General features: G+C 40.1%; 1 protein-coding gene across 6 annotated transcripts in view; it reads right to left on the bottom strand.

The window, feature by feature from the left end:
• Positions 1-14046: 14046 nt before the first annotated feature.
• Positions 14047-23992, bottom strand: part of PHACTR2 (phosphatase and actin regulator 2) — a 308168-nt gene continuing 298222 nt past the window's right edge. For all 6 annotated transcript variants that reach the window (XM_033235201.1, XM_033235199.1, XM_033235205.1 and 3 more), the window contains one exon: positions 14047-21154. In XM_033235201.1, coding sequence (XP_033091092.1) covers positions 21139-21154 — 16 coding nt within the window. In that variant the 3' untranslated portion in view covers positions 14047-21138. The remainder of the gene's footprint in view (positions 21155-23992) is intronic.

The raw sequence follows: 23992 nt of genomic DNA on the forward strand, positions 1-23992 counted from the left end.
TGCTGATGCCCCATTTTTTGTACCTAGGACCCATGAAGGGGTAATGAAGCTCAATTGCACATTTACATGTTTCTCCCTTCATAAATATTCATTATTCCTCCTATAGCTTATTAAGTATGTGTATTCTGCCACCCTGCTCCCTTTCACTTTGCTCCTCCCTCAGAATGTATGTTTTTGGCTTCTGGCTGGAGGGTATTCCCAGCCTGTCAGAAAGGCCACCCTGCAGGCTGAAACCCTTATGCGCCTCATCTTTCTTCAGGTCAAAAGCATAAGAAAGTTACCTTCTGATATGATTTGGCTGTGTCCTCACCCAAATCTCATTTTGAATTGTAATTCTCATAATTCCCATGTGTTGTGAGAGGGACCCAGTGGGAGATAACTGAATCATGGGGGTGGTTTCTTCCATACTGTTCTTGTGGTAGTAAATAAGTCTCATGAGATCTAATGGTTTTATAAGAGGTTTCCCCTTTCACTTGGCTCTCATTCTCTTTTGTTTGCTGCCATGTAAGACATGCCTTTTGCCTTCTGCCATGATTGTGAGGCCTCCCCATCACTTGGAACTCTGAGTCCATTAAACCTCTTTTTCTTTATAAATTACCCAGTCTCCGGTATGTCTTTATCAGCAGTGTGAGAACGGATTGATATGCTTTCTCAAGGTCATACCACTAGTAAATGGCAGAGCAGAGATTTAAACCTAAGGAGCCTGACTAGTGCCTGGCCACCTAATTATGTTGCTTGTTTGTTTTTGTGTTTTTTTTTTCTTCTGAATAATATTCTGCATTTTTTTTTTTTTTTTTTTTCCTGAGACAGGATCTTGATCTGTCAACCAGGCTGGAGTGCAGTGGTGTAAACATGGTTTACTGCAGCTCGACCTGCTGGGCTCAAGCAATCCTCTCACCTCAGCATCCTGAGTAGCCGGGACCACAGGTGTGTGCCTCTATGCCCGGCTAATGTTTTTATTTTTTGTAGAGATAGGGGTCTCACTGTGTTGCCCAGACTAGCCTTGAACTCCTGGACTCAAGTGAGCCTCTCACCTCAGCCTTCCAAAGTGTTGGGATTACAGACCACCGTGGCCAGCCTGCTTACTTTATATATTTATCATTCTAAACACTAAACACACAGTGCTAAGCACTTTTTATTCATGATATCTAATTCCTTCAGCAAGCCAGTGAAGTACAATTAAATGACACTAAACCAATCTTGCAGATGTGAAATCTGAGGTTCAGAGAATTGAAGTTATTTACTTAAGGTCACACAGTAAGTAGAAAAGCCTAGAAGTGTAGTCCATCAAGCTTGTTTAGGAAGGCCATTCCCTTATCCATATACTATACTACCTCCCTGAGGCAGTCAACCAGCAAATTCTGTTCATCCTACTTTCTAAATATCCACATATATCACTTCATTACTCATTTTATCAAATTTATCATTTTAAACTCAGGTCACTTCCCTGTATAAAATCCTTCGATGGGCCGGGCACGGTAGCACATACCTGTAATCCCAGCACTTTGGGAGTCCAAGATGGGTGGATCACCTGAGGCCAGGAGTTCGAGATCAGCCTGGCCAACATAGCAAAACTCTGTCTCTACTAAAAAGTACAAAAATTAGCCGGGCATGGTGGCACACACCTGTAGTTCCAACTACTTGGGAGTTTGAGGCAGGAAAATTGCTTGTACCCAGGAGGCAGAGGATGCACTGAGTCAGGATCGTGCCACTGTACTCCAGCCCGGGCAATAGAGTGAGACTCCATCTCAAAAAAAAAAAAAAAAAATCCCTTGATGTCTACCCTTGCACTTCATGATAAACTATTTTGCAGAGCAACCAAGATTTTATATCTTCTGGTCTCCAGCCATCAATTTAACATGACATCTCCTTATTCTCCCATGCTCCACTCATGATCCAGCCCTATGAAACTGGGTGCAGTTCCCAAACGTACCTGAAAGACATTGGCTCTCTCCTGCCCATCTAAAAGGCTCTTTCTTTCTCTCCTCTCCTTGTTTGCAAGTCATAGTTTAGCCATCTGTTTCTTCTGGCTGAACCCAAGTCTAGCCGAAGCTAAGTTGACCCAAAAGGGGCAGTAGGGGAATTCCTGTGAAGGACTGCCCCAAACCATCCTGAGATGGGGCTGGACAGAATTCCAAAGAAAGAAGCACTAAACGCTGGGGTGATCAGTCCAAAGCATTTATTAGAGATGTTACATTCAGAGTGCTTAAGTGGACAGGGTGAAAAGAGATGTTTCTATGTAGGTATGTCAGCAATGAGAAGTTGGGTTATGGAGTTTATGAGGGTTTAGGGAATTTGGCTTAGGTCTGGGCTAGTTTCTATGTGTTTAGTGACATATTTTGATCTTTCAGTGTTTGAAGCAATAACCTACACAACTTTATCAGTGCCTGGGAATGTTTAAGGTCCAGGTTTAAGTTTAAGCCTACAGGGTGAAAAAAACCCCATGCAGCTGGCCAGGTCACAGAGTGGTCAAGGCACTCTATGTTAGTCAGGACACAGAAAGAAAGTAGGGGGCTCTGAGGGACCCTACACCATCTCTGCCTCTTGGAAACATTTTCATACTCTTCAAAACTGGTGATAATCCCGAATGTTCTCACTGTATCCTGTACACACTACTCTACTCAGTTATGCTGAATTGTAAATTCTTATTTTAATCTATCTCTAGAACCAGACTGCAGTCACCTACTGAAAAGCAAGGATCCTTGTCTTGCTGACTTGACATCTTTAGGGCCTAGCATAGTAAAGGCTCAATAATAATTGCACTGTTCCAAGTATTTTACCTATATTTACTCATTAAATCCTTATAGCAGATTTAAGTGGACATACTATTAACCTTTTCTACTAAGTAGAGATTATAGAACGGAAAGTTAAGTGACTTTTGCCCCAGGGTGCAAAGTCCATAAGTGATGAAGCCAGAATGTGAGCTCAATTGTAGCTTGAGAGTCACACCCTACTATTACAGTACTGTAGACCCCATTTCAGAAAACCACCTAATTATAAAATACTCCAACACGTAAGGTTAGCTCGTATGTGTCAGAGACTGTTTCGAGTGCTGTCTTAATGCAGAAAAATGTTATTTTGCCACCAGGGAAAGCAAAAATAATTGAAATATTATAGTAATGATAATAAATCCAAGCAATACTTCTAATCTGTATGCTCTAGTTACTGGTATCCATGTGACAGTGATTAAACAGACTTTCTGGCTTAGTCTAGGCTTTGAACACATTTTAAAAATTTTTTATATGGAACTAAGCCATTGAAATTATGGTTTTATCCCCATTCATATCATATTCACTGGTTCTCCATCTTCCATCAGCATCACTCAAGGAGTCCCAAGCATCAGGAAGCTGATGTACACATAAGTGCAGAGAAAACTAATTAGAACCTGAAGCAGTAACTTCTAGGAGTTATAAATTACATCTTTGAAAATACTAATAAAACTTATGGAGGTACTAATTTTATTTTTATTTTTTGAGATGGAGTCCCGCTCTGTTGCCCAGGCTGGAGTGCAGTTGTATGATCTCGGATCACTGCAACCTTCACCTCCCTGGCTCAAGTGATGTTTGTGCCTTAGTCCCCCAAGTAGCTGGGACTACAAGTGTCCACCACCACACCTGGCTAATTTTTTTATTTTTAGTAGAGATGGGATGTCACCATGTTGGCCGGGCTGGTCTCGAACTCCTGACCTCTAGTGATCTGCCCACCTCAGCTTCCCAAAGAGCTGTGATTACAGGTGTGAGTCACTGCACCCAGCCGGTACTTAATTTAAAAAAAGGAAAAGTGCGGCAAAATGGATGTACCAGGATGTTCATTGTAACACTGCTGATAACAGAGAAAAATAGAAAAATTAAAATTTCATTAGTGAGCCCGTTGTGGTGCCCAGGAGTTTGAGTCTAGCCTAGGCAACATAACAAGACTCTATCTCTCAAAAAAAGAAAATTTTTGTTAGTAAAGGATTGATTGAAACAAACAAGCAAACAAACAAACCATTCATACAATGAGCTACTGTGATGCTGGTTTAATTTAGATTAAGTTTTGTTTTTTTGAGATGGGGTCTTGCTATGTTGCCCAAGCTGGTCTCAAACTCTTGGCCTCAATTGATCCTCTTGCCTCAGCCTTCCAAGTAGCTGGGACTATAGGCACATGCCACTGTGCCTGGCTTCTTTTTGTTAAAAATCTATAAAAAAAGAAAAATACGTTACAAAGAAATGTCATAGGGTGGCCAGGCACAGTGGCTCATGCCTATAATCCCAGCACTTTTGGAGGCTGAGGCAGGCGGATCATGAGTTCAGGAGGTCGAGACCACCCTGGCTAACACAGTGAACCCCTGTCTCTATTGAAAATACAAAAAAATTAGCCAGCATGGTGGCGGGCACCTGTAGTCCCAGCTACTCGGGAGGCTGAAGCTGGAGAATGGCATGAACCGGAGAGGCGGAGCTTGCAGTGAGCTGAGATCGTGCCACTGCACTCCAGCCTGGGTGACAGAGCGAGACTCTGTCTCAAAAAAAAAAAAAAAAGAAAAGAAATATTATAGTGCAAGTGTAAAAAAAATCTGGGAGACTATGCACCAAACTGCCAACAACGATTATTCACAAAGAGCTGGGATGGGATTGCAGGGAACTTTCAGTGTCTATATTAGACACTTCTTCAATGTTTACATGATTAGAGTGAAGATTTAAAGTATTACATTTGGTTTTATATATATATAAAGTAACAATACTTAAAAATAAAAGGAAAGAGGTACTAATATAATTTGGTTCAATAAATATTGTTGAACGATAATACTCTTTGTAACTGGGGCTCATCCTGAGAGTTCTCACTGTATCCTGTGATCACACTACTCTGCTCAGTTATACTAAATTGTAAATTCTTATTTTCATCTGTCTCTAGAACCAGACTTCAGTCATCTACTCAAAAGCAAGGATCTTTGTCTTGCTGACTTGACTTCTTCAGGGCCTAGCACATTGAAGGCTCAATAATAATCGCACTGTTCCAAGTGCTTTACATACATTTACTCATTAAATCTTTAGAGCAGGATTTAATGTCATGGCTCTCATGTATAAAGTGAGCCCATGTTAAAGATTTTATTTTACACATGATTAATAAAGGAACCAGTAAGATGTTACAATTGGTTCAAAGGACAATCCAAAGAACAGAAACATTCATAGAGCAGGAATATTGTGAAGAATGTGCAAATGGAGACACAACTTACTTCTTCCACAGTAAGGGAAGGAAGTGAGTTGAAATCTCTACTGGACAGAATTTATGTAGATGTTTAGAGACAAGAATTGTTTTGCATGATTGTCAGTTTTCTGAAATTTACAATGTTGTAAAATAGCTCAAAGATAAGGAGAGGCACAGAACCCTCATAAAGTCAGAATCAAAAACGTGTACTTGTCTCTACAATGTATTGTTTCTCACAGAAGCACAAATTTTCCCCTACAATATTAACTGATGACAGTAGTATGCATTGTATACTAGCTGGAATTAGTCTCTGGCATTTCTTTCATTCTTATTATGCAACTTGGGCTAAGTGGACCTCAGTTTACTTACATGAATGTAAAATGGGAATGATATTATTAATACGTACCTTCCAGAGTTGTTGTTGGATTAAATGAGAGGATGGGTATGAAGTACTTGGACCTGTGCTTGGCTTTTAGTAAGCATTTGATGAACGTGAGCTATTGTCCTTTTCTCAGCTGAATGTAGTTATTCACCTCACTGCATTGTACTTCAGGATGATCGTCTCCTGAAACAGGACCTTCAGTATCTAGGATGTGTCAGGGGACACGAACGTTGCTTCAAATCAGGTTCACTTCATGAGAATCTGTTTGCTTGCCCGTTGAACCAACTTTTCTGCTTCCCTGGATCTTATTATTTTGCTTTCTCTAAACTTCTGGTATGTTTTAGGTCCTTTATGGTACATCCTTAAATTTCAAATCTTTTACTTGCTTATAGTGACTAGCAATTGTATGTTCTTTAAAATTCTTTTTAATTGCACAATCCTTTTAGATTGCTTGGCTTTTTGTTTACTGACTCCTGTTCTTAGATTCAGAAATATATACATTTAGGCTAGGCACTGTGGCTCATGCCCGTAATCCCAGCACTTTGGAAGGACAAGATGGGAGAATCACTTGAGCCCAGGAGTTTGAGACCAGCCTGCGTGACAAAGTGAGACCTCGTCTGTACAAAACAATTAGCTGGGTGTGACGGGAAGTGTCTGTAGTCCCAGCTACTTGGGAAGCTGAGACAGGATGATCACTTGAGCCCGGGAGGTTGAGGATACAGTGAGCTGTGCTTGTACCACTGCACTCCAGCCTGTGTGACAGAGTGAGACCCTGTCTCAAAAAAGAAAAAAAAAAAACAAGTACATACATTTATTGAAAATCATGATGGTAGTATAAAGCAAAAACACCTGTAATCCTAGGATTTTGGGAGGCCGAGGCAGGCGGATCACGAGGTCAGGAGATCAAGACCATCCTGGCTAACATGGTGAAACCCCGTCTCTACTAAAATACAAAAAATTAGCCAGGCTCAGTGGCATGTGCCTGTAGACTCAGGTACTTGGGAGGCTGAGGCAGGAGAATCGCTTGAACCTGGGAGGTGGAGGTTGCAGTGAGCTGAGATCGCGCGCCTGCACTCCAGCCTGGGAGACGGAGCGAGACTCCGTCTCAAAAAAACCCAAAACCCAACAAACAAAAAAACACATACATTTTGTTGATGAATACACTTGGAAATATTAATCTGAAACAATTTACTGTGCCTTTGTAACTATAAAATGAATTTTAAGTACGCTTTGATATATTTCAGTTGGACTCACTCTATCTTTAGAGCATAAAATGTATACAAATCATTATTAGTCCCCTTTCCTGTGAGTAACAGATAATATAAAAATTTGAAACTGGAAAAAAAAAAAGAAGAGTAATCACATCACGCATCGCATGCATTTATTTATTTTTATGTTTTAAATATTTTTTTTTTTTTTTTTTTTTAGAGACAGGGTCTTGCTCTGTTCCCCAGGCTGGAGTACAGTGGCACAGTTATAGCTCACTATAGCCCTGATCTCCTGGACTCAGGTGATTCTCACACCTTAGCCTCCCAAATAGCTGGGACTACAGGCACATGCCACCGCGCCCAGATGATTAAAACAAAAATTGTACAAACAGGGTCTCACCATGTTGTCCAGGCTGGTGTCAAACTCCTGGGCTCAAGCAACCCACCCACTCCAGCCTCCTACAGTGCTGGGATTACAGGCTCGAGCCACCACACTCAGCCCATGCATACATTTAACTCATGAATTTATGCTTTTGGCATATGAGAAATGAAGATTTAGATAGGCGATTCTGCCTGCCATTGCATCAATGAGCGTATTCTCAGAATGTGGGTGACACAAGACATTAATCAACTTTCTCCTATACAATCAGATTATACAGTGTCCAATCACTCTGCTCCCTGTACTTCTTATAGAGTGAATATCTCACTGTGCTGAATGTAATTCTTAGGCTTTAAAGGTAAGGTTCTAGACATATATATGCTGTTATATTTAAAATATAGCAATTAAATATAAACTAACTTCAACTGTGCCAAATTAAAGAACCAGCCACCTATTCCAATGTTGAAGTAAAAACAGGCTGTGTTAGACTTATTGAGATAGTATGTTTGTATATAGTATTTGGGGCAATATAAGGCATTTTCAAATATAATTTTTGCTTTACAATTTGTCCCCCTACATAGTGTAGTATTCCATTTTATTTAAAGTTAAGCTATCCCGTAAAACTCATTAAACTTAAGACAAACATCCTAAGCACTTAGATGATGAGTAAATGATTTTATTTTGCAGCCTTGGAGACAAAACCTGGTAATGACAGAATAGTTTATTAGATTTTTATTGTAGTAATTTCTCATGGTCTTAAGCTACATTGTCTGTTGAAAAGGTTTATCCACTTCCACAGCTTCCATTACATGTGCTGCTGATTCTCAGCTTCCTATCTGTAGCCTCGGCTTTTTTCCTGACTTTCAGACTCATATATCCAACTGACTACTGTACATCTATCCACATGTGGATGCCCCAACAGAAGGCAATTCAAACAAATTGAATTGCATTTCCAAAACTGAATGCCTCCCTTTTCCATACCTCCTATGCTCTCTTGCTCTTCCCTGCCCTCCAGTCTAGCCTTACATCGGCCTCAGTGCTGCTGTTTTCTATTTTAGCAAGTGGCATCACCACCATCTGCTCAAGCCAGCCACATGATAGGTATAATCTTAACTTTTCCATCTCCTCCATTTCCCCTATGGAACAATCATTTCTACTTCATAACTGTCCTTTGAGTCTGTTTATGTCTCTTCATTCCAATAGTTAATACCTTGGTTGGGGCCACCATCACCTCCCAGCAAGATTATGGCAGTAGTAATGGCCACCATGCTTCCAATATTGCTTCCTCCAATCCAATCCATTCCTTCAATCCAATCCACTGTGGCCAGGGTGAGTAGGGCAAATCTGATGATGTTACCTCTGAGCTTCAAATCCTTTAGTGAATCTCTATTGTCTGAAGGATAAATTCTAAATTCTTTGACAAGGTTTAAAAGGACCATCAAGATGTAGTCTTCATTTACCTCTTTAGTCTCATTACAGCTTCCATCTTTGGCTCAGCTTTAATACTTACTTGTGTCATTCTGAGCATGACTATAGAGTTCTGGTCTCAGGAAATAATCTAGATTAGACATTGGTATGGGATAAATGTACAATCTAATTAGATGTCATGGCTGGGTGTGGTAGCTCATGCCTGTAATCCCAACATTTTGGAAGGCCGAAGAGGAAGGATCGCTTAAAGCTAGTTGTTTGAGATCAGCCTAGGTAACCTAGTGAGACCTCTGTCTCTATAAGAAAACTTTTTAAAAATTAAATGTCATTTAAATAAATTATGTCTAATTGGAGAGAGAGAATATGGAAAAAACGCAAAGTCTCAAGTAGGCCAGTAAAAGATTGTTGAAGGAAATTAACTACAACTTGAGAGTTCCTTCTACTTTTCTACATCTTGTTTTCTTTTTTCTTTTAGAGACAGGGTCTCACTCTGTCACCCAGGCTAGAGTGCAGTGTTGTGATCATAGCTCACTGCAGTTCTTGACCTCCTAGACTCAAGCAATCTCCCTGCCCCAGCCTCCCGAGTGGCTGGGACTATAGGTATGCCACCAGGCTGGGCTAACTTTTTAAATTATTTGTAGAGTCAGGGTCTTGCTATGTTGCCCAGGCTGGTCTCAAACTTCTGGACTCAGGCAGTCCTCCTGCTTTGGCCTCACAAAGCACTGGGGTTATAGGCAGGAACCACTGTGCCAGCCAAACTTACTTCTTCCTATCAAAGAACCTTTTAGGATGCAGTTTGGATCAGGTATAACAAAACCAATTCTTTCTGAAGGCTGTGGATTTGGAGACCCTCTAACAATGTAAGGATTGAAACATGGTTCTGAGTACATCCCTGTGGTTGAAGCAGATTCTTCCCAGAAGCATATAACACTTAGGGCGCATTTATCCGTCATGGATTTTTTTTTTTTTTGAGGCAGAGTCTCGCTCTGTCGCCCAGACTGGAGTGCAGTGGCCAGATCTCAGCTCACTGCAAGCTCCACCTCCGGGTTTACGCCATTCTCCTGCCTCAGCCTCCCGAGGAGCTGGGACTACAGGCGCCCGCCACCTCGCCCGGCTAGTTTTTTTTTTTTTTTTTTTTTTTAGTAGAGACGGGGTTTCACCGTGTTAGCCAGGATGGTCTCGATCTCCAGACCTCGTGATCCGCCCGTCTCGGCCTCCCAAAGTGTAAGCAAAGAGTGAATTGTCAATCCTAGTAATCAGTTTGCCTGAGGTTTTAAAATCTGCTTTTCTTAGTGTCTGTTTCTACAAGCCTGGGAATTAAATATGGATATTAAATCAAAGTCAAAATAATACTTTTGTGTTACATTTAATTATGTTTTATAATTTTTTTTTTTTTTGAGATGGAGTCTCGCTCTGTCGCCCAGGCTGGAGTGTAGTGGCTGGATCCTGGCTCACTGCAAGCTCCGTCTCCCGGGTTCACGCCATTCTCCTGCCTCAGCCTCCCGAGTAGCTGGGACTACAGGCGCCCGCCACCTCGCCCGGCTAGTTTTTTGTATTTTTTAGTAGAGACGGGGTTTCACCGTGTTAGCCAGGATGGTCTCGATCTCCTGACCTTGTGATCCGCCCGTCTCGGCCTCCCAAAGTGTAAGCAAAGAGTGAATTGTCAATCCTAGTAATCAGTTTGCCTGAGGTTTTAAAATCTGCTTTTCTTAGTGTCTGTTTCTACAAGCCTGGGAATTAAATATGGATATTAAATCAAAGTCAAAATAATACTTTTGTGTTACATTTAATTATGTTTTATAATTTTTTTTTTTTTTTTGAGATGGAGTCTCGCTCTGTCGCCCAGGCTGGAGTGTAGTGGCTGGATCCTGGCTCACTGCAAGCTCCGTCTCCCGGGTTCACGCCATTCTCCTGCCTCAGCCTCCCGAGTAGCTGGGACTACAGGCGCCCGCCACCTCGCCCGGCTAGTTTTTTGTATTTTTTAGTAGAGACGGGGTTTCACCGTGTTAGCCAGGATGGTCTCGATCTCCTGACCTTGTGATCCGCCCGTCTCGGCCTCCCAAAGTGCTGGGATTACAGGCTTGAGCCACCGCGCCCGGCCATGTTTTATAATTATTAAGACGATCTGTATGTACTTGGTATTAAAGCACTTAACAATTTTTTTAAAAATGGAATATTGTAGAAATCTGACCTATTAGCCATGCGATCCCAATTTAAACTATGTAACTAATTTTAGACTTGTAAAATTAAAAAGTATAAGAACACTTCTACATTTGTAAATAATACTGAAATGTCTAAGAAAAGTTGATTTACTGCTTATATAATGCATTAGGTTTAAAAGTGTTGTTAAATGCTTGTTATAGTCACATTTGGGCATTTGAAATGATTACACAGAAAATAAAATCTGCCAAATTTATATATGCTATTTCAAGAAAAACTTTAAAGAAACTATAATGCAATAGCTGGAGAAGATATTTGCATTGTTCCCAGAAGGATGAGTTGGATATTAACATATAAAGAGCTCCAGTTGGAGCGAATGGCTTAATCAAAGTTGTGATGTGCAAAGAGTACATCACATACTTGGGGAACAATGAGTTTCATTTGATTTGGTCCAAGTGTGGAATAAAAGGAGTGTAATCTGGAACTGTGGTTTGTGGTTAGACTACAGATGCCTTTTTTTTTGAGACAGGGCATAGCTCTGCAGTGGCGAGATCTCAGCTAACTGTAACCTCCGCCTCCTGGGTTCAAGCGATTCTCATGTCTCAGCCTCCTAAGTAGCTGGAACTACAGGTGCACACCACCACATCTGGCTAATTTTTGTATTTTTAGTAGAGACAGGGTTTCCCCATGTTGGCCAGGCTGGTCTTGAACTCCTTACCTCAAGTGATCCACCTGCCTTGGCCTCCCAAAGTGCTGGGATTACAGGCTTAAGCCATTGTGTCTGGCCATAACTACAGCTCTTGAGGGCTAGATTAAAGCACCTGGGAGTTGTTCAGCAGGTACTGGACAATTCTAAGCAGGAATGATATATGAGTGTGCTTTAGGAAGACTAATGCCATCTGGGTACAGTGGCTCATGCCAGTGATCCCAGCACTTTGGGAGGTTGAGGTGGGAGGATTGCTTGTGTCCAGGAGTTCAAAACTAGCTTGGACAACATAGCGAGCCCCATCTCTACAAAAAATACAAAAAACAAAATCAAAAGAAGAATTAGCCAGGCATGGTGGAACTTGCCTGTAGTCCCAGCTATTTTGGAGGCTGAGGCAGGAGGATGGCTTGAGCCCCGGAGTCCCAGGATGCCATGAGCCATGACTGTGCCACTGTACTCCAGCCTGGGTGACAGAGCAAGACCTTGTCTCAAAACAAACAAACAAAAAAACCCACACTAAAAAACAAGGACTGACTGTGGGAAAAGATTTTGTAGCTCAGCTTGCTGTATACTGCTACCTGAAGAATTAGAGGCAAATTCTTGCTCATGTTAAATACCCCCTTCTCTGGTTTGTCTGATCTGGGCCAACCAAGGTAAAAAAGTCCATCCAAAAACAAATCACTGAGTAGATAAGCACCGACAATGCTACTTCTCTCTTCCCTATGATATTCATCTAATTTCAAAAAGCTAACATCTGCAGCTTTTTATTTTCCATTCAAATCCTTAGAAATGGTGTCTCTTTATAACAAAAGAGCAAAAAAATCCTCACACTAACTTTAGGTTCTTAGCCTTTCTCTAGATTTTACATGTTCCACTATTAGCGACCACCCTTTAAAGAGGAGAGTTTAAAACTCACAAACTAAGTGAGGACTTGGGTGTCTGCGGGCAGCAGTGCTCTAGCAGCAACTCCATGCAGAAGTTTGAATTGAGGCTCATGACTAGTTCATTTGTTTTTCTATTTTTATTTTTTATAGAGATGGGGTTTCCCTGTGTTGCCCAGGCTTGTCTCAAACTCTTGGGCTCAAGCAGTCTTCCTGCCTTGGCCTCCCAAAGTGCTGGAATTACAGGCATGAGCCACTGCACCTGGCCTTTTAAAATTTATGTTTCAATTTTTTATTTTTTATCGAATAGTTAAATCACAATAAATCAGAGGTCACCATAGCATTGTGTAAAATGAAAAATTGCCCATTTCTTAGTTCCATTGGGTTTTAGACAGTAATGTTTCTATGTAGAACTTGGTTTTGTCTGAGAAAGAAATAGAATTGCAACAACTACTATGCCTGCCTGGAAGATGTACCTCTCATTTTCTTTTTTTTTTTTTTTTTTTTTTTGAGGCGGAGTCTCGCTCTGTTGCCCGGACTGGAGTGCAGTGGCCGGATCTCAGCTCACTGCAAGCTCCGCCTCCCGGGTTCCCGCCATTCTCCTGCCTCAGCCTCCCGAGTAGCTGGGACTACAGGCGCCCGCCATCTCGCCCGGCTAGTTTTTGTATTTTTAGTAGAGACGGGGTTTCACCGTGTTAGCCAGGATGGTCTCAATCTCCTGACCTCGTGATCCGCCCGTCTCGGCCTCCCAAAGTGCTGGGATTACAGGCTTGAGCCACCGCGCCCGGCCACCTCTCATTTTCAATAGTATACTTGGGACAAATTTTTCAAACCTACTTTTTTTTTTTTTTTTTTTTGAGGCGGAGTCTCGTTCTGTCGCCCAGGCTGGAGTGCAGTGGCCGGATCTCGGCTCACTGCAAGCTCCGCCTCCCGGGTTCCCGCCATTCTCCTGCCTCAGCCTCCCGAGTAGCTGGGACTACAGGCGCCCGCCACCTCGCCCGGCTAGTTTTTGTATTTTTAGTAGAGACGGGGTTTCACTGTATTAGCCAGGAGGGTCTCGATCTCCTGACCTCGTGATCCGCCCGTCTCGGCCTCCCAAAGTGCTGGGATTACAGGCTTGAGCCACCGCGCCCGGCCTCAAACCTACTTTTTAATTTTTTGGTTCCAATCCTCCGGTCTTCTGTCTAGGATACTGGCAAGCATGTTGCTTTCAAGTTTCCCGTTACATCTTTGACCTTGTTCTGGAGAGCAGGCAGGTAAAGTTACTATTTGTAACTGATGCAGAAAATCACAAAAAGTATATTCCAATTCTTTTCATGGTCAAAATATGCTCCCAACTGCACTCCTTGCTTGTAATACATTAAAAAGTAAGCATAATGAGGAAGTCTGTTTATTTTCTATGTTATAAACCCTAAATGGACTATCGTTTATGTTTACATATAATAATGGCAATAAAAACATCAATATCAAATACCTCAAATATAAAAAGATAGAAGTTAAAAAAATACTGTAAGTTTCTTTTAAGAGCAGTAATTCTGTAGACAGACATTTTAAATAAAAAGTCCATGTCTCAAGGCCTTACATACAAAGAGGTGTTAAAAACTTAGGTGAAGTTGAAATAACAGGCAATCAGTGAAGCTATCTTACCCTTTTTTCTTTTTTCATTTAAAAAGGCTGAGCACTATCCGAATATAATAGAAATTGGAACAAACTACAACTGGGGATTTCCCAATGATTTTATTGAGGTAACTTTTCCCAATTTTATACATATATGCATTTACATATACTCAGGAAAGCTAAACAATGTTCTAAGGCACTTGGAACTGTGCACAGCAAAGTATCCTCTAATATTATACAACTAAATAGGGCAGAATTTTGCTTTTTAAATAACACAAACACCAGTACGGAATTAAAAAAGGGAATACATAGTCTTTCTTTCAGGTTACAATAGTGGAATACAAGTACATATGTGTATACTTGTAGATATTTATACCCACATACTATAATACAGTACAGATAAGAACAACAACAAAAGAGAAACTGTCATGTTGATCAGTGTACAGTTCCAGTTATTTACACTCACAGATATTACACTTGTGTAATACGTAGAACTAGATCACTCACTGGAAATCAGAAAGCATTCAGTCAGTCTGATAATGATCACAGTTTACCGTTGTTATCATTTTAACTGAAGTGTGAAATAACAAAAGAATGCAGATAGTCCATTATTTAAAAATCACTGTTACACAGAAAAAAAAAAAGAAAAAAGAAAGAAAGAAACTCGTTTGAATGTTTAGTAGGTACTAAATCTGGTGAAATTGGTATAAATGTTTTGAACACACTGGCACATTTCTAAGCCACAGAAGAAATGTTTAAAAAACAAGAAAAAAATATTAGTCTCTATATTTTAAGGGATGAAAGTGGTTTGACCCTTGAATCATTCTGATTCTTTCTGAAGGCGAGTTAGCACTGCAGTGGCAGCTTCTGGTTGTGGAGGCTCTCTAAACAATGTAATGACATAGTCAAACTATAACAAAAGTAACCAGTAAGGGAAAAGCCTCCCCTCCCCCGAGTTGGCAAGTGGCACAAATATTATTGGCATTTTCATATACCATAAAATTGACCTGAGGGTAGAGTGGCATTCTGCCTTATTTGCTCCTTTCAATTTATCTTAAAAAAAATACTGCTATTTAAAAAGATAAGAATTCTTAAGCACCATCTAAAAGCTTACAATATAACCACCTTTATTGACTCTGCGTTACTTGGCCTCAAAAAAAATTTAGAAATTTTAATGTTTTAAAAAATTATAGTGGCTAAGTTAATTCCATTTTGCTAGCCACAATTCATCCAAAAAACATATTACCATTCAGTTTTGGTGATACAAAGTGACAAAGAGAATATGTTTCTGTATTGTTAGTACAGTTTAATAATGTTTCACCTAAGTAAAACTCATCTTGTTTTGTGTGTGACCATCACTGAAATATGAACAATAGGCATGCAATCCACAGTTAATCCACATTTTCATCATAATGCAGCATTCACAAATCTTATTAGAAAAGCTGAACCACATGACTACATTTATACAGGGGAAATTCAAGCATTTGCGTGTGAATTAAATGCTTTGTTAATGGGATAAACAGGCGATTCATTTGGAACTTATGGGATGCAGCATAACCAGGTGAAATCTAATGGTAACTTATTTCCAAAGACCACCAGGTTTGTTCAAGTGCACTGTTAGTCTGTGTTTGTGTTTAACCCATACAACAATCCTCATGACAGTAAGAAGGATTATGACCAAAAATGTGGTTCTAAAGAAAAGTTGTAAGGCAAAAAAAAAAAAAAAAAAAAAAAAGCCTTCTTCATGTGTGATCTCTCCTTTAAGTATATATAGGGACTAGGCCAAGTCCTGATGCCCACTGAATGGCCAAGGCTGCCCAGTAACCTCCTACCTGAAGAACTTGCAAATTAAAGCTGCACTGAGACAAAGGCTTGAAAAATGAAGGGAGAAAAACCATTCAGGGCCCAAAGAAATACAAGGCAGCAGAGACAACGTTTGGGGATAGGCACTTTTTCTCTGTGTGTCCTCAAATTGCAGCAGACAGTGGCATTCAGGGGAGGTGATACCAACTTCCCAGAGAGGGTATTTGAACCTGGGGAAAGGCTTTTTATTCTTGGTGTTTACAATGACTGAGAATGCTACTGACATTTAGTCAGCAGGGGCCTAGGATATTAAACATCTGGCAATGCATGGGACGATTCTGTACAACAAAGACCTGCCCAGCTCCAAATGCCAAGAGCACCCCCACTGAGAAACATGGACCAACAGTGCTTTGCTCATATGTGCAGCTGTGCTACCAATGCGACAAGCTAAATGACATTTTTTGTGTGTGTGCAGTAAATCCTAGCATGGCTAAAAAATGACCCATCCTTATAGGGTTGGCTTTAGGTGGGAATAGCTGCCACAGGATCCTCTATTTCTTTCCAGAAATTTCACAACATATACAATAGGATTTTTAAATTTGGGATGACACCTGTCTTCAAAAAAGCATTGGTGGGTAAGGTTCCAGCTGCTTTCTAGAAATGCTAATGATGCTTTGCATTTCCATACATAGCTTAAGCTTAACGATTACGAAAAGGAAATTGGAAGTGAAAATGGGAGTTATCTGAGAGTACTCTATCTCTCTCCCCACCACCTCTTGGTTGCTGCCTGCCTTTACAGTAGAGCCCAATGCTGCTTCTTTGAAACCTGGGTTTAAACTAACTGGGGATGTACTTTCTCTAGAAAGATGTTCCTATTAATTTGGTGATTACTCTGTCATTGCTTTTCCCTCAAGGACATATTTTATTTTATTCATTATTATTATTATTATTTTGAGACTCAGTCTTGCTCTGTTGCCAAGGCTGGAGTGAAGAGGCATGATCTTGGCTCACTACAACCTCCGCCTCCCGGGTTTAAGCGATTCCCCTGCCTCAGCCTCCCGAGTAGCTGGGACTACAGGCACAAGCCACCATGCCTGGATACTTTTTTTTTTTTTCCAGTATTTTTAGTAGAGACGGGGTTTCACCATGTTGGTCAGGCTGGTCTTGAACTCCTGACCTCAAGCAATCCACCTGCCTTGGCCTCCCAAAGTGCTGGGATTACAGGTGTGAGCCACCACCCCTGGCCAATATAGGACATATTTTAGGTATGTAAGTTCATTCTGCTTTGTCCAGTAAAGCAATGTAATCTATCTTGCCAGTAAGTAGAAACTATCTACTCAGTAGTGAAAGATCTAGCCATTTCAAGAGGCCAACGGACAATTCTGTAAATAAATTGCATCTAAGTAGTTCCTTACTACTCACAACATACTCCAATGGTGTGAAGAAATTAATTCTTATCCCAAAGAATATACTTTTCCTAGTAATGATAGGCTTCATATAATTGGAATTTAAGAATGCTTTAACAGTTCTACCATACTCAGGGGTAGATGACATGAATTCATATATATTGTACTAATTTAATTCTAAACCACCTACTCTGAGGAAGATTTCTTGCTCCATTTGAAATTTGCAGCAAGGAGCACTTAAAAATAATAACAGACTAAAGAAATTTTTGAGCAGGAAAGGAAGAAAGTTTTCATTATTAAGTATGGACGTACTACTCTGTGGTAGACAAGACTATCCTTTTCCATTGTGAATAGAGTATGATTTTTCAGAGTTGTATCTGCCTGGTTCTATGAAGTATAAATAAAATGCCTGTTAGGTGTTAATGTGGTACATATCAGAACATGCAGTGTTAATGCAATCTTTTCCTCTTTTAAGTGTAAGCTACTAAATATATAATATGCATATATATTTATTTAATTTTTTTTAATGCCAATGCAGCCTTGAATTAATTGCAGGCTGTAAAACTGGACCTTTTTTGACTCAGGTTTTAAGCACTCATCTCTTATTTTCAGTATTTGGCGATTTTTGAAAGGTGTATTCAATTCTTTTATTTCCTTAAATATATTTCCCTTCAATTTCAGAACTTCCTACTAACAGAATATATTTACTAACATTAGAGAAAGATAAAGGACTACTCTTATTATGCTACTAAACAACATGAAGATGAAACCAGAAAGTTAGTTTTTCTGTGTAAAGCAGAGAGACAGATGTGTTTGCTTTTTCCTCCATGTAAAATAGCTGTTCAGATGCCAAAATGGTTCTCTATTACAGATTTCAGTTAAGTAATTTAAGGAGTTATAGCTAACATGTAAAAGTGCGAGACGTTTCACATACACAGGAAATTATCAGGCAAGCTTCCTTGAATGAATGCTGACTACCAGAGAACTATTTTGTCAGACTGATTAGTAATGACCGTGAAGATGCTGATCAAGCATGCTGAGCATCTCCTTAATACCTTAATATTAATGTTTTGTTCTTCATTTTAAAAAAACTAAAATGGTCACTTTGGTTTTTACATCTGTCTAGTTCTTTCTGGACTGGGATATTCCTGGAGATGGGTTTGTTTTCTTCCTTAATCATATCTTGGGAACTCAGGAACACCCACTTACTTCCTCAATGTCAGCCTAATGTCAAACTTTAAATAGCCAAAAACCTGGAATTGTGTTACAACAAAAGAAATCCAATTCACACACACTTTTATTTTTCCTATATGGCATATGCTTACTGGTTGGATTGCTGAAACACTGGTGGTGGGCAGAGGTGCCTATGCATGGAGGGTGGGCCAGACCTCTACATCCCTTTAGGGCCCCCAGGTAGGAGACTTCTGGCTGGGCGGCCAGTGGGGATATGGCTTATCTCTGCTCTACTAAAAGAGAACCATATTCTGCAAAATACAACTTAGCTTATCATCCTTTAATTCTTTCCACAGCTTTTTACTCAAGCCATCAGTCTAATAAAATAATTGGTGATTCCAATTACCTAAATAGTAGACTAGCACTGGCTTTACTTTTAAACTTTTATCTAACTTAAAAAATTTTTTCTAAATGTATAGATTAGTATAAAGAAAAAGCATGAGTAGTTAATAAATCTGACCTATTATACAAGAAAAACAATTTTGAAATACCAGATTTTCATTTTTTGTACTGAGTGTATCTCATTGTAGGCAACAAAAAATTGCATCATAGGCATCAAAAGTGGGAAGAAATTGTTCCTTTTATCAACCAATTAGAAACTTTCAGTAACACGTACTTTGAGTGATAAGATGGTGATGTCTCATGTTTACCATTATAGAGAGGTCTTGTGGTTAGAAATTTAAAGTGTTTAAAGATGATTAAGCATAGACAATTAAAAGAAACATTATATCTCTTGGTATTTTTCCCAAGACACTAAAATAATAAAATAAAAATATAATTAAGGAAAAGCATGACTTTGGGGGGAAAAAAATCACAAGTTATTTTATATGGCTGGATTGAAACACTATAAAACAGACAAAACCTCAGTCACAGACAGATACCTGGGCACGCAGAAAAATTTTTTCAAAGCAAAAAATTTGTCTTATCCTATTAGTGAAATGACAACAGACTCTATGTGTATTTTATTAATGCACAGAGTCTAACAAGAGGTGCAGTACTGCTGGTTACTTTTCCTAGTGCTAACACAGTCCTGGCTTTTAATAATAGGCCAACTGGCATTATCATTTTTTATTTTTAAATAAAACGATCCGATTTCCAGTGGTTCTTCAAAATACCAATGAATGGCAGGATCTACATTTATTCACCAGGTTAAATGCTTACTTTTGGGTTGAAATAGAAAATTACAGTCTTGAACCAGAAACATCTCAGAAAATTGTAGTCCAAACTCTGAGAATAAAATAAACTCTATTTGGGTCTTGTTTTGTTATTCATTTCATGTGTTTTTAATTAAAGGGGCACAAAACAACTGTGAAGAACAATTAAATGCAAGGTGGTATTTACATATGGTCATATGTATTCGGGAGCAGAAGTCATACTGTGCCTGTGACTCCATGAAAAATAGGAACACAACAATAGAGCATTTCTTAATGTAAACAATACAGACTGTAGGCTCATAGGGAAAGCTTTCACTACTTTAATCTCACTGATTCTTTTGCATTGACAGTAAATACTGTATTGTATTTATGGATGCAATCTGCAGATTCTTAAAATACAAGATGAGGATTTCCTCACACACAACGTAGTGGAAACTTTCCATGTTCTGTTAAGCCTTTGGGTTTTTTTTTTTTTTATCTGTGTCCTTTTTTTTTCTTTCTTTTTTTTTTAATAGCAGCAATCCAACTTTTAAAAAATGCAGCACTAAAAAATAACTAGTCCTTATTCTCATGCAGGACTAACTGCAGGCAGCACGTTTGTATCTTGCTTAAATTTTAACTTTGGAGTCAAGTTTTTATAACAGGTATCATGATTGTCAATACTGTCTTCTTTAGGTGAAGTATGGTTGCTTTGACTTTGGATCTAATCAAGATAGGGAAAGATCGAAAGACTTATTTCTGAAGCTTGCTACAGTTTTCTAGGGTCACATGACATCTGACTTTATTCTCAGTCCTCTTTTCCTGTGAAGGTTGGTACATTAGGAAAGGAATATTTAAAAATGTCAAGTGTGTATAGCTAATGCTACTTAAAAGCATGCAACAAAATTTGGGTAAGCATGCTTGTTAAAAGTCAGTAGAAGCTCTTGCATTTAAGAAAAAGATGCATGAAAACATTCAGACTTATTTCTGGCAACTGGATTCACTGGCACAACATAAAATTATGGTACTATACTGTACCAACATAATGGTGAAACAAGAATATTCTCAGATCAAGTCTTTCAGGAATCCATATTGGGAGGTTAGATTCCTAAATCCCTTACTAAGTTCTCAGCTACCCAATAACTACTTCAAAAATACATTTATGCTTCAATTTTCTCTTTTCTTCATTAACATAATGAAATATTTCTCTTTCTTTCTGATTTTCAACTTCCACCCCTTTTCAGTGCCCAGCAATTTTATCTATATTTTTCTTTCACCTGCATCATAAAATTTGGCTTTCTGGTTAACAGGGAGCCAGCGATTGTCTTCTGCTCATCTTCTTTGATTAAAGCTTCTGATGAAGAATATCCACGGTGTCTCTTACCATCACTGTGCATTCTGGGCAGCAAGAGTCACTGCATCCTTCCCTTTGCTTGTTGGAGCCATCTGGACCGCACAGGTGAGGAGCACTTCCCAACCAAGCTGAGTCACACACTTCCTTCACCACAAGTTAAACGGAAACACACACATTCAAATCCCAGTGCAATACCAGGTTTTCAGGAAGCAGGGCTTCCCCCAAAGATGATCAGTCTCTGTTTCCAAATAGTCTCGCACTTCGTTATGGACGATGAAACCTGGAGTAAGAAACAGAAACTATGAGTCTGTGGCCTAGGAGCACATTCTGCATGCAGTAAGCTGAGGAAGGTGTGGTCATGTTTACAATGACAAGCCACCCTAGATATCCCCCAACTGAATTACTGTTTATAGATTGCTGTCGTAACAAAATACTGTTATAAATATTATTGAAGAAAGCAGAGACAACCCTTATATAAAAGATGCTGGTTATAGTATTCAGGTTCCACAGCAACTAAGACAGAAAACACCACTGTTCTTGAGCGTCACACTCTAACCTTTATCAAGCATAGGGAGATGTTTCACAAAGGGATTTTGGTACACCTGGTCTGTATTATAAAAGCAGAACAACAAATAGGCACTTTTTCATTAGCTTCAGCCTTTCATCATCTCCTGCTGACGACTCCAAATTTACTTTCTACACTTGAATTTCTGAAAGCCCACAGAATGCTTCCCCCTAGATGTTCCACAGGTACATACTAAGCTTGTCCACAACTACACAAAGCTTTCCTTGTTAACCTACCTTTGAACTTTGTCTTATTTAATGTTCTACCTTTAAAAATATTTTTTGTCTAGAAACCTCAGATTAGCAATTCATTTCTCTCCCTCATCCAGCATTTCCTATTAGTCACCAAGTCCTGCCTCAACTGCCTGTCTTGGAATCATTAAAGTGCCATCTTTTGCTGGCACTACTTTCATGGTATGCTTGTTAGCCAGCCAGCTGGCTTCCTTTCCCTCCTTGTGAGTTCCTAAACATTCCTGGCATTTTTGTAGCCCCGTGCTTTTGAACATGTTGTTCACTAATACTGCAATTCCTTCCCTTCATTTCCTATCTATATTTTCATTTTCAAGATCAAGGTCAAAAGTTATCTTCTCCATAAAGCCTTAAGTGATCAAGCTCTTCAGCCTACTTCTGCGATTCCACGTTTATGCAACTCTGCCTAGCATTTCACCCTGTCTTCCATAATCGAATGCTCATCTGCTCTGGTCAGCCAGTCTCCTAATTGATTTCCCTGTTCCAGGCTCTCTCCATCAAATCTATGCTCCTCACTGTTACTAGCACTATCCTTAAAAATACTGGTCCCATCATTCCAGTTCTTGGGGTTTTAAAAATCTTTTTTTATTTTTAATTAGAGATGGGGGTCTCACTATGTTACCTAGGCTGGTCTTGAACTCCTGGTCTCAAGTGATTTGCTCACCTTTGCCTTCCAAAGTGCTGTGATTACAGGTATGAGCCACTGTGCCCAGCCCTGTTCTTTCTCAAAAGGATGTATTGTTCCCCATTCCCTACAAAATAAAATTTAAGCTGGGCATGGTGGCATACACCTGTGATCCCACCTGCTTGGGAGGCTGAGTTGGGAGGATAGCCTTGAGTCCAGGAGTTCAAGACAAGCCTGGGCATGTAGAAAGACCCTGTCCCTTAAAAAATTAAAATAAGAAAACCAACAAAATAAAATTTAAATTTCCTGGAGAAAATGGCCCAACTCATGGTTCTAGCTATATCTCTATCACTGCTTCCAAATATTCTCCATTCCAATCACTTGCCCCAAAAAGGCTTTTGCGCTAATGCTCTTTCCTCTACCTTTTTTTCTGAGGGGTGGTTGGGAGAGCCCTGGGGTGGGAACAGGGTTCCACTCCTGTTGCCCAGGCTGGAGTACAGTGGTGCGATCTCAGCTCACTGTAGCTTCAACCACCTAGGCTCAGGTGATTCTCCCTCCTCAGCCTCTTAAGTAGCTGAAACTATAGGCATGCACCACCATGCCCAGCTAATATTTGTATTTTTAGTAGAAATGGGGTTTTGCTATGTTGCCCAGGCTGGTCTCGAACTCCTACACTCAAGCAATCTGTCCTCGTCCTCCCAGAGTGCTGGGATTACAGGTTTGAGCCACCACGCCTGGCCTACTCTTTCTTCTACCTTTATCTCTCCTCCCATCTGTGCTTTATGCAGGCTCACTCTGTGAGTTCTCCAACTCCCTTTTCTCCACTGCTCAGGGAAGCACTAATCACTCTCTTTCCTGTGTTCCCATAATCTTTGGCTTACACCAGTTATTGCTCACATTATATAATCTTTGGATACATGTGCCTTTGCCATTGGATCATGAGAAGCCAAGAAATGTTCTTATTCATTTTTAAGTACTCGTTGAACACAATCTCTGGCACATGGTAGTACTTAATAAATGTTGCTGTGTTGAATACAAGCATTACAAAATGAAAAACTAAAAAATAACAGCAGGTGAAACGAGATGGGCCGTGAATTGATAACTGAGGAGCTGCTAGTTGGACACAAGGGACTTATATTACTTCTGTGTGTTTGACTTTCCAAAAGTCAAAAGAAAAATAAGATACACCAAGCTTTACAAAACTGGTAGACAATTTATGACTAAAGCAGGAATGTGTCCACTTTGAGTTCAGTTCTTAATCTATCCCTGACCATAACCTTGGGCAGATGTGAGGACTGCCATGCCTGCATTTGATACACAGAGGAAACATCATTCTTTCAGCCACTCTTTCGAGGGCCGGGTCAAGGGCCCTGTTGCCTCGTGTAGGCTCAGGACACTGTTCCCTGCATCCCAGCCATTTTGGCTCCAGCCTTGGCTCAAAGGGCCCCAGATACAGCTCAGGCTTCTGCTTCAGAGGGTGCAAGCTGAAAGCCTCGACAACTTCCACATGATATTAAGCCTGCAGATGCACAGAATGCAAAAGTGATGGAAGCTTCGGAGACTTCACCTCAATTTCAGGGGATACATGGAAAAGCCTGGGTGTCCAGGCAGAAGCCTGCTGCAAGGGCATAGCCCCCACAGAGAACCTCTACTAGGGCAGTGTGGAAGGGAAATGAGGGG

Source organism: Trachypithecus francoisi, unplaced genomic scaffold (genome assembly GCF_009764315.1).
Source record: "Trachypithecus francoisi isolate TF-2019V2 unplaced genomic scaffold, Tfra_2.0 Lachesis_group15, whole genome shotgun sequence".
Lineage (NCBI taxonomy): Eukaryota > Metazoa > Chordata > Mammalia > Primates > Cercopithecidae > Trachypithecus > Trachypithecus francoisi.